Raw genomic sequence first — 10,768 nt, 5'->3', positions numbered from 1 at the left:
CTACCTTTATTTTATGTTTACTTTTTATAGATTGTCTTTTTATCCTACTCTTTCCCACTTGTCTCTCGCTACTGCCGTGCAACAAACACTAAATCAAAACAGTGAAATACTACTACATCAAAACGCATATTCCCTAGAAAAAAAAATTTCTTACAATATACTATACTACACAATACATAATCACTGACTTTCGTAACAACAATTTCCTTCACTCTCCAACTTCTCTGCTCGAATCTCTACATAATAATATATCAAATCTACCGTCTGGAACATCATCGCTATCCAGCTCTTTGTGAACCGCTACCATCAGCATGTACAGCGGTACCCTCGTGTTATCTGCAGCGAGAACTTCAACGTTTGCCAAATCAAGCCAATGTGGTAACAACCACACCTCCGAAATCTGCTCCAAAAGATATTCCAGTTTCTGCCGAAATGTTTTATTGCAGAACAGCCCTATCAGCATCGACAGGAATGCCGTCCAATGCGGCACTTTAGATGGGGTAACTCCCAGCGCAAGCTGATCTCGCAAGTGCATTCCTAGACTTAATTCATATCTGCTCCTCAACTGTCGATGATGCCTGCTAAACTGCAGCTTGACGTACTGCGGACCCTGCAGTCCAGCGCTCGTCATGGAACGCAAACGCTGAAAAACTCCAACTTTCTCGAGCGCTTCCACAAAGACCGTATCGTCTTTTGCCTCCCATTCTTCCCGGCACTTTTTTTCGTCCCAGTTCAAAAAGTACTGCAGCACCTCTGTCTTCGATTCACGCAAGTTGCTCCATACTTTATAATACAACTCTTTGATCTGCCTTCCAGACATGCGGAAAACTTGGCTCCCTTGCTTGCCTCTTGTCGAATCCAATACACTAATTGTTTCTCTTCTTCTAGTAATGGCCAGGTACCAAGCATAATTTCTCTGTATCTGAGAGTAGATCTCTCCCCTTTTTACGCTAAAATATTTCAAATATCCTACAGGGTCCCCATGATATGGCTCGATGTCTTCCAAGTATTCTTTGTATTCCTCGTCATTTCGCAGCATTCTCTCCACAGCTAGTGCTTCCCAAGCCATCCTCCGATACGATACTTTCTGGCCAGCCCAACAGACACAGAGCTCGAACATCTTTTGACAGCCCTTGCATAATCCGTATTGTGTGAATACTCCCTCTGGGCAGAAGTATACGTCAATACCATAGAGGAAAAGATGTTTAATTTCGTCAGACCGAAATCCAAGAAACTGTAAGACATTCATATTCTCGGAAGTATTGGGAAATTGTGCTTTCAGTTTCTTTCTCTCTAGCAAAACCATTTGACTCCCTTTCCGCTTATACGACTCTTTGTTAATGTCGGTGACTGGATGGAATCTATTATCCTCAGCATTGCCATCTTTATTGGCGTCCTCCTTGGCACTAGCGTTGGTACTTTCAGTGGTAGTGGCATTAGTGCTGGAGTTGGTGCTAGCAGTGGTAGTGGCATTAGTGCTGGAGTTGGTGCTAGCAGTGGTAGTAGCACTAGTGTTGGAGTCGGTACTTTCGGTGGTAGTAGCACTAGTGTTGGAGTCGGTACTTTCGGTGGTAGTAGCACTAGTGTTGGAGTTGGTACTTTCAGTGGTAGTCGCACTAGTCCTGACGTTGATGCTGGCAGTGGTAGTAGCACTAGTCCTGACGTTGGTGCTGGCAGTGGTAGTAGCATTAGTGCTGGAGTTGGTACTTTCAGTGGTAGTCGCACTAGTCCTGACGTTGATGCTGGCAGTGGTAGTAGCACTAGTCCTGACGTTGGTGCTGGCAGTGGTAGTAGCATTAGTGCTGGAGTTGGTAGTCGCATTGGTACTGGCATTAGCACTACCATGAATGCACGTGTCGCTGTCCTCATCACTGCTGCAATACTTTCTGCACCTGTCACTGCTATTGCTCTCCTGGAAGCTAGACGGTAACGCAACGATCGACATGGAAGCTGTCGCCTGTTTTTCAGCCAATCTGTCCATTCTTTCTATCAGTTCCACTGTGTCAGCAGACAGGTCTGTCCTGGAGCCACAGCATCCAACATGCTGGCCCTTTTTTCCTTTCTTTGATTCAAGTCCATAGAACTCGCGTACCTGTTCGGTTATACAGCCTTCCTTAATCGGTGGTAATTCACCCTTACGATTCCTTGCCGCCCAACTGTTTTTTCTAGATAATAGATAACAGAGGCCCCCATCTCTTAGTCTCCCTACGCCTTGAATGAGCTCAATAATATTAAGTCTATTATCAAGCATGATCACCATCATCAATTGCTTAATGTCAATTCCTTCAGTCACTAATTTCGTTCCGATGAGAACTCGCATGCTACCGTCAGTGACAAACTCCTTTGTGCGAGACACCTTTTCTGCAGCACCCAGCTTCCCGTGTATCCATACCACCCTAAAATACTTTCTCCAAGAGCAGGCCAATTCTTCCACTTCGTTGGTTGTGCTTGCAACTACAATGGCCTTCGACTCTGGTTCAATTTCAAAGAGGGCTAAAAGAAGCTTCAGTGCTTCTTCGGGCTGTGATTCCACTTTCTTCCAAATTTTATGAACATGCCCTAAAGGCACCTCGGATTTCTCCTTGATTAGATTAAACATCCGTGTTGGATAGCTGGATAGACCTCTGCTGAGATCTTCCGACCGTTTGAGCTCGTTGATGTCCATCGACTTCTTGGCCAGTCCCGTAAGCCCAATACGCTGCAACGCAGCATCAGCTACAGCCTCAGGTGCTGTGCCGCTCAAAAAGATTGCTTTCTCAAAAGCGTCAAAATCAAGGTTAGTTATGCCCCCAAATTGCGACTGCCGGTAGACCTCCGTTTCAAAGTTGTGAAACTCATCTACAATGAGGTAACCCAATTTTACGTTGTTGGTCCTAAAGGTGCACTCAACAATATTCTCCCACGCAGCTATCCTGTCTGTGAAATTAGTGCTAGCAAGATCATCGTAGATCCCCACGTATAAATCAGTAACGCCATCGCAACCTTCTTCAATAAAGTTTCTTACAGGGGCCACATTCAAGCAACCGCATCGGCTCAACCTGATCATGCAATTAGCAAGCAACACTGTGTACGGTACAAACAGAAACGACACATATTTCACGTCGCCCTTAGACGCCAGTGCTATCAAGGGGAGATGAAATAACTCCGTCTTACCATAGCCCGGTGGGGCCTGTACTGCCACAGAGGGTGTGTCTGCCATGTATATTTCATGACATAAGCGCAACTGATGCAAGTCCCTGAATTCAAAGGAGCTGCCAAAGAGTTTCTGGCCTGCGACGAGGATATCGTTTGTACTCTTGGGCTCTCGGGGCCTTTTTCGCGTTACTCTTGAAATTTTTTGATGATGATCTGAACTCGCCGCCTCACCTGCCACTACGTCTTCCGCATTCCGAGTACTAGAGAATGAACAATGGTAGTCGCTTTCAAGGCCTAACCATTGAATCCAGCGCTCGGAAGCTCGTTCCTGCAATAAAGTGGCGGTCGTCCCACTGACACTAGTTAACGAAAAGGAATCCACACCGTAAATATTTCGCCCTGTTTGAACGGAATGATTGGCCATGAGTTCACTCGTCGCCGACTCGTACAAATCTGTTTCAAATCTGCTACCTACGCAGTGCCGTCCTAGGGCAATCAACCCCTGACGCATCTCCCGAAAATTCAGCTTCTGAGGTGCATTCTTCGGAAGTTCCCTCATGTACTGCCGAAAAGTTGCGTATTCAACCAGACAGCCCTTCGCGGTATTCAGAAACATGTAGGAATACAAAACTATCCTCGAAATGTCTCGATTTGTTACTTGATCTGGATCCTCAAATCCCACCACATCCATCCAAGGATCATGATTAAAAGCGTCATAACTGTTACCAAGCGCACATATTTGCATTTGCCTTAGCACAGTGACAAAATAAAACACGTAATCTGAAGTGAGTCCGTCAAGCGTCTTAAGTCGAGGCTCCGATGAACCGTTCTTGTTGTAATCAGTGTACAGTTGGATGCGTCTTGTTGTATCATCGACGTATACGTTGCGCTGAGGACCGGCAAAAGCGAGTAGCTGAAGCTCTGGATAACGGTAAGGGTATCCTACGGCAAAATGGATCATCCACATAAGTGGCACCGTAAGCTCGTCAATTGCAACAGTGACTTTATTTTTAAGAGCCGCGGTCATTTTGTTAGTATCTCTTCTCAACTTGGGCAGCACAATTTCACGATATTTAACAGGTATCATTTGAAGGAAAGAATCGTTCTCCAGATACTCGTCAATTCCTCGCTTTGGCTCTCTGAACAAAACTTCTCGATTACGCAAAATGAGGCTGGCAATATCAACCACTGTAGGCATATAAAAGCAGTCGTTCAATTCTTCCCAAAGGTTATCAAACTGAGCCTTGCATGCAAAGTAAAAGCCGCGGACATACTCGCGATTAAACAGTTTTCCACATACTGATACACCATCAGAAGAAGGTACCAAAGTTATTCTATAAGAGTCCTTCAGCGCGGTTTCCTGCGCTACTTCGTGGTACAGAATTTTGATCCATTTCCACATCGCAACGCCGTTGTTGTCATCAAATATATCTAAATCCCTTGCGGTACAAGCACAAGACGACACCAATAAAGCTTTCACGGCATCTAGTGTTTTTCTGAGTCTTCGTGGAGTGTTAGGACTGCGCAACTTACATACTTTCAAGCCATGCTCGTCCACAGAGGGAATAATGGGTTCTTCATTCGTAATGGATCGATCCTCTTCGTCACCAGCGCCACCACGGGGACCCGCCCCGAAATTGAGCGCACATGCTCGCAAGATAATATGCAAAATATCACCCAATCGGTCCTTTTTGTTCATCATATCGTTACATATCTGTGAAAAGTACTTTATCTCAGTGGGTTTACGTGGGCATAGATCACGCTTCAGCCGCTCTGTGTCGACTTTCTTTTCGCCAGGTAAACTTGCTTGGTATGCAGAAAAAATCGATAGCTCATCTACGTGTAGTAACAAAAACATGTAGGGTGCCAAATTGTACCCATATTTCCTTATGGTACTTTTCTGAAGACTCCTTACAATAGGTGCGCCGGAAACAAAGTCAGTGAAAGTACGCATCGTAGAGCTGTCGTTCGGCCTAGCACTCGCTTTTTCGTGACAACGTTCCAGGACACGGAAACTCAACTCATTATAGTATCCTCTGTTGAGGTAAAAAAGAGAAAGGGTATCGTAATCCTTTCTATTGAATTTCAAAGTATGCACTTGAAACAACGTGTAGACCATCACGTGGTTTGTTTGAAGGGATTGGTCCGCCCTGGAAATCTGGTTCGTCTTCAACAAACGTCAGGAACTTTTGTACATTTTTCCCGACCATGACGGAAATGACAATTTTTTCAAAAGACCTTTTCCTATCCATTGCACCAGTTCTGAATTTTACCACTTTGATTAGGCCAGACTTTTCGTCTTCGTAGAATGACCGCACTTCCGTGGGGATCGATTCAAATAAAGTTATTGAGGGACAATGTACCAAGTCGTTTTTGTTATTTAGAGCCGACTCAAACTCGTCAAAGTTTGCTTTTTCAAACTTACGCCTATCGGAAACTTTCATTTTATTTTTGTAAGTTTCGAAATTAACAATAGTATGTTGATTGTTATGCTTTTTGACAAGAAATCCATCAATATAAACAAAAGATTCTCCAGTTTCCGTCTTATCATCATCTAAGAATGTAATAATTAAGCTATTGAGAAGATGCAGAATCTGCGCTATGCAGGTGCAGCAAAAGCAAACAAAATCTCACTAAGATAAGCGACTGTCTGTCCCCTTCAAGCACAACATAGAAAACAGAAGGATGTCTCATTCATCGCTTGATTTCCGGCCTGCAAAAATAAAGTAGTCGGTACGTACGTTCGTTTTCAATTTCCATGGTGCACAGTATCTTAACTATCTGCTTAGTCGAGGAGAACCAGGATTCTGTTCGTTGCTCAGCCGCTTCGTGGATATTCTCTTGGATACTTTAAACATGGACCTACGCTTAGCCTGCGCTTAGCCTACAACTTCTTCCGCTCTCGAAAAGACCAATATAATAAAAAGTTATAAATTACATTTCCTTATTAGGTATACGACCTCGCGCTTCGAAGTAAAGGAGCCCTTTTTGGCGTACCTACATATGGCGCGTCAGACAGACAACCTTCCCTCAAAATGTATTACCCCGCCGAATAAGAAAACAGACCCATTCACCAACGACGTATCAAGTTACTTCCTTGGTTTGCAATGTCCCACTATAAAAAAATTCCTTAACGCTAGATCTTTGGGCTAAAATCTGCGTCAAACAGGAAATATTGCCTATTTTCGTACAAGGTTACTTCCTAGATGCTATATGTCCCTACGGCCTTGTCTAACACCATCCAGCATGCAATAAGGTGACATAGATATGCTATCCTAATCTAACCCTCGCCAACCTGTCTCCAAACTTACCCTCCATTACCCTACTGTCCACTCGTTACCCTGTCCCATTCAACCATACCACCCCAACCACCATCCATCCCTCTACTTCCTACCACCAACCCACCGTCCACCATAACCGTTACCCTCCAATTACCCATATCCAACTCCACCACCACTTACCCTACCATTACCCTACCATCCACCATGTCCTACTCACTATACTGTTGTTCTACCACCATATTGAAACGTTAACAAATGATCGTAAATAATACACACGTGCTTACCCTACCACTCCAATCCCACCACCACATGCCATACTCACCCTCACTTGTATACTGATATGGCATACGCACACGGATGCTACTACAGTATACCACTCTCAAACTTACCCTACTCTCACATTCCACTCCATGGCCCATCTCTCACTAAATCAGTACAAATGCACTCACATCATTATGCACGGCACTTGCCTCAGCGGTTTATACCCTGTGCCATTTACCCATAAAGCCCACGATTATCCACATTTTAATATCTATATCTCATTCGGCGGCCCCAAATATTGTATAACTGCCCTTAATACATACGTTATACCACTTTTTCACCATCTACTATCCACTCAATTTATATACACTTATGTCAATATTACAAAAAAATCACCACTAAAATCACCTAAACATAAAAATATTCTATCCTTCAACGATAATACATAAACACACTCAATTACGTATCAATACCACCATGACGTCATTAACGTATAAGTTCCTTAATATTACCATTGCTTGAACGGATGCCATTTCAGAATATTTCGTACTTACACAGACCATACATTAGAATAATATGCCACATCACTGTCGTAACACTCTCCCACAAGGATAACCATTTTGCACAGGGTGGCTTTGCATCTCATATTCGAGTCCATGAGCATTTTTTTATTCGCACTCCATAAAATATTTCAAGTCCATTGGCAGCACCTTTGCTGTGCGGTGGTATCACTGTGTTTTCACCATTATCGAGAAATGACTGTGGTGCAGGTAAAAAGGTGTGCTAATCGTCTCTGCGGTTTGGGGCACATAGGTATTGTATGGGCCAAAGCTATGTAAGCTGAACTGTATGTCTTCTCACGTGGCCAGTCGAAAAAGAAGGGCTCTTAAAAGCTCACCGCGTCAGAAGATGAAAAGTGGCCAAGAAGTACTTCAATACGTCGAATCTATTTGTCGTTTGTTCATCCTCGTTAACGTCAACAAGCACATACTCACACGGGTGCTCCATTATACTTTCACTCCCATAATGTAATTTTGACGTAGTGAATTACGATCTAGCTTATATGTCATAATGTGGTAAGTTTACTGGACATTTATATATGTAATACAAATATAAGATATATAGGGTTCTACTTTTGTGCATAGAAACTAGGGTTTCTTAAGTAATAGTGGGTTAGAGGTTTATCACTATATGTTCTCCTTGTGTATTACCGACACAAAAAAGAAGCATCACTTGTACCATGCTTTTGGGTTATCACATTCGACAAGAACCTAACGTATGTCCAGAATCCTATTCGTTACGGATTCCATCCGGATTCTGGTTGCATCCAAGAATATGGGTTGACATTCCAGCATAGCATCTGGCCTGGCCTTATCTTGAAATGGTGATCATGACCTTTTGAACAATTGTGATGCGGCCAAATCCTGATCCAGACCGCCCCGCCGCAGCATCCATAGTTATAAGACCTGACCGACTTGGCGTACTGAGTGGAGCCTATATTTTGACATGACGTTGCTGCAGTTTGTTCGTCGTAAAAACCCTCACCTGCGCAGTCCTTTTGGTCAAAACCAGTCACTCCAAGTGCATCTGAACGTCTTCCCATGACAAACTCACCTGGATAGTATGGTCTGTAGAGCCTAACATCCATGTCATGCCGTTCAAATTCTGAGGGTTCTTCCATAGCGTGATAATAGCCGTTATCATCGGGCCCAAAACCGTATTCATTGTAAAATGACGCGATCGTAACCTGTACGTTAGTATTGACGTCAGTGCAGTTAAAATAATCACTAGTTACATCCTCAAAGTCAATTGTTGCATTCGCCATCGGTGAAATTGTTATGAATCCATTACTAGCCAAATCGACTACAATGTTTCTGTGTTCTGGTGCGAGACAGGCAAGGTAATCTGATTTGAACTGATCAAATTCCATTTGTTCTGTTACGTTGTAAGCACAAGCTAGTCCTAAAGTGGTAAAAAAGTATGACCACGTTAACTTTCCTAGGTAGGTAGGCATCATTATTGTTACTTTTTTTATGATATTGAGTAGCGATACTGTATTCCAAAAGTGTCATTATATATAGTCTCTGTAAATAAGTATCAAACTCAACAAATAATTGTGAATAAGGATATTCTCTGGCAGTCAGCACAACGTATACTGACCACCCCCCTTACCATAATATAGCAACACGCTAAACCATGCTTCCCAGGCAACGTACGCTCTGCTGCTTTTTTTTTAGCAGGGCCCTATTTGGGAATGTGTCGTGAGATGTCTGCAGACGTGCTTTCAAAAGGCCGCTTTCCTGCGCGCTTTCTTACTTAATAATACTGCTTCTCGTACCTGATAAGCCGGATCGGCTAAACGCGCTTCTTGTGGATCCTGGTTCCATCCCTACTTATTTCTATCTTAGTTTTCTCATCAACTGCACATAATTGGCGACAGGATATAGTTCTCTTTAAAACATACGAACGAAATTACCAGCGATCTTCAGTGGGAAAAATGAGCCTCCAGAGCCACCCCATCATTAATATGAAAAAAATACCAGAACTGAAAATGAACAAGAATTTAGATTTTTTATTGACTGAACGCCTTTAATCTCAAAATACAGTACTGCCAAAGGACATCGTTAAAAGTTTTTGTGGCAAAAAAAAGTCTGATTGATTCTGTTGAGATTGTTTAGTGGTACTCTTTGAATGCAGTAGCATAAGTAAGTATATCACTCTCAAGTAGTGCGTCTATCGCAATAAATAGGATGATAATTGAATCTTGTTCCAACACTTACAATCATCTATCTGTATCTAGTATACTCTATGTATGTAATGCATTGAGAAATAATGCAATCTTGAAGGGCAATCACATATTTTTTAGAGTCATTAGTTGGTGTAGTCGAATTCTAATTATAGAATTTAATTCAATAATAAAGATAACGCTATATCACTTGACAAGAACTTAGCATGTAACCAGATGAGTTATATTTGATAATACTTATTATTATTTTTCTGAGCTATGTCTGAACTATTAGCTTCCATAAAACCAATCAGCGCGTATGTGGTGTGGTGTGTGTTTTGTACCTTAGTTTTGTTTTTTTTATAAATGTATTCGAGTTATTGTTGAATGTGGTAACCCAAAAGCATGATATGAGTAATGTTTTAGTATTGTTTCAGAGTTGTTTCAGTAATGCTTGAGACAAGGAAAACATATAGTAGCAAACCTCTAATCCGGTAGTACTTAAGAAACTATAGTTTCTATGTACAAAAGCAGTAACTATGTAATTATTACATTTACATAACATATAGAAGGGTCCAATAAACTTACTACATTATGACATATAAACTAGATCGTAATTCACTACGTCAACAGTTCTTAATTTCGGGTCAGTCAATTCAGCGACAGGCGTAAAGCTTTATCGACCATCTCCAGTGTTCTGAGCACCGATATGCTCGTCATTACAATAATTATCTATACCACCGTAAGTGTTAAAATATATCTCAGACTTGAATGCCGAACCCGTGCCTGCACCGTCACCAGGTATGTCATCGTAATCAAGTGGCTCACCGTTTTTCGTGTCCTCAGCAGCAAAGCAGTATTTCCAATCCCTATTACCTGAAAAGAAATTCTGTAACTTCTCTTCAGCATAAGAATCAAAATTTCCTGCTCCACCTTCGTCATTCTGCCAGTTCTGTGCCAGGTCACCATAACTCTGACTATATGTCATTGATATCCATGAGGTGGCGAACTCTTGACTGCGTCTCTGTAACGATAGGGCCGAAGCGTTGCCACTTATATCAGGTACCCCTGGTACCGCTGCCACGATTTGATCGATGAGCATGCTCACATTATGTACGCTACTCGTGCTGATGTGGGTTCCATGCTCCGTAGTATACCCCACAAAGTTGATCTCAGCAGCACCGTCACGTTTAATAGTGTCATGTACTGCATACCCACTAAACTCTATTGTAACAAAATTACTACCAGTACCATTAGACAATGTTTGCCCATTGAGCACATGATCAGTGAGTGTTATAGTATGATTCAGTACATTAATAGTCTCACTTAACCCTCGCTTTGTTGCTGAGCCAGAACTCTTTCCCAC

At 42.5% G+C, this 10,768-nt stretch overlaps 6 protein-coding genes across 6 annotated transcripts, besides 3 other annotated features; 2 read left to right on the top strand and 4 right to left on the bottom strand.

The window, feature by feature from the left end:
* Positions 1 to 7,135: part of a telomere (TEL05R; Telomeric region on the right arm of Chromosome V; annotated components include an X element core sequence, X element combinatorial repeats, and a long Y' element; TEL05R does have telomeric repeats (TEL05R-TR), but they are missing from the genome annotation due to difficulties encountered during sequencing and/or assembly) that runs on past the window's edge.
* On the bottom strand, positions 209 to 5,254 carry YRF1-2 (Y' element ATP-dependent helicase protein 1 copy 2; the record flags this gene model as incomplete). Its single annotated transcript, NM_001179080.3, has 1 exon — positions 209 to 5,254. The coding sequence occupies one exon, from the start codon at positions 5,252 to 5,254 to the stop codon at positions 209 to 211; it is 5,046 nt and encodes a 1,681-aa protein (NP_011117.3).
* On the top strand, positions 572 to 1,054 carry YER190C-B (uncharacterized protein; the record flags this gene model as incomplete). The annotated part of the gene is made up of 1 exon (NM_001184590.1): positions 572 to 1,054. The coding sequence occupies one exon, from the start codon at positions 572 to 574 to the stop codon at positions 1,052 to 1,054; it is 483 nt and encodes a 160-aa protein (NP_001073292.1).
* On the bottom strand, positions 5,211 to 5,579 carry YER189W (uncharacterized protein; the record flags this gene model as incomplete). Its single annotated transcript, NM_001179079.3, has 1 exon — positions 5,211 to 5,579. One exon carries the CDS (start codon positions 5,577 to 5,579, stop codon positions 5,211 to 5,213), a length of 369 nt encoding a protein of 122 aa, NP_011116.3.
* Positions 6,827 to 7,126, top strand: YER188C-A (uncharacterized protein; the record flags this gene model as incomplete). The annotated part of the gene is made up of 1 exon (NM_001184633.1): positions 6,827 to 7,126. The coding sequence occupies one exon, from the start codon at positions 6,827 to 6,829 to the stop codon at positions 7,124 to 7,126; it is 300 nt and encodes a 99-aa protein (NP_878070.1).
* Positions 7,039 to 7,116: an origin of replication (ARS523; Autonomously Replicating Sequence).
* Positions 7,136 to 7,709: 574 nt separating the features above from the next.
* Positions 7,710 to 7,943: a long terminal repeat (Ty5 LTR).
* Positions 7,944 to 7,974: 31 nt separating this feature from the next.
* On the bottom strand, positions 7,975 to 8,694 carry YER188W (uncharacterized protein; the record flags this gene model as incomplete). The annotated part of the gene is made up of 1 exon (NM_001348829.1): positions 7,975 to 8,694. One exon carries the CDS (start codon positions 8,692 to 8,694, stop codon positions 7,975 to 7,977), a length of 720 nt encoding a protein of 239 aa, NP_001335771.1.
* Positions 8,695 to 10,078: 1,384 nt separating this feature from the next.
* On the bottom strand, positions 10,079 to 10,504 carry YER187W (uncharacterized protein; the record flags this gene model as incomplete). Its single annotated transcript, NM_001179077.1, has 1 exon — positions 10,079 to 10,504. One exon carries the CDS (start codon positions 10,502 to 10,504, stop codon positions 10,079 to 10,081), a length of 426 nt encoding a protein of 141 aa, NP_011114.1.
* Positions 10,505 to 10,768: the final 264 nt, after the last annotated feature.

The sequence above is a fragment of the Saccharomyces cerevisiae genome, chromosome V (assembly GCF_000146045.2).
Source record: "Saccharomyces cerevisiae S288C chromosome V, complete sequence".
Taxonomy (NCBI): domain Eukaryota; kingdom Fungi; phylum Ascomycota; class Saccharomycetes; order Saccharomycetales; family Saccharomycetaceae; genus Saccharomyces; species Saccharomyces cerevisiae.
The sequence above is the reverse complement of the archived record's forward strand: the minus strand, read 5'-3'. Positions and strand labels throughout refer to the sequence as shown.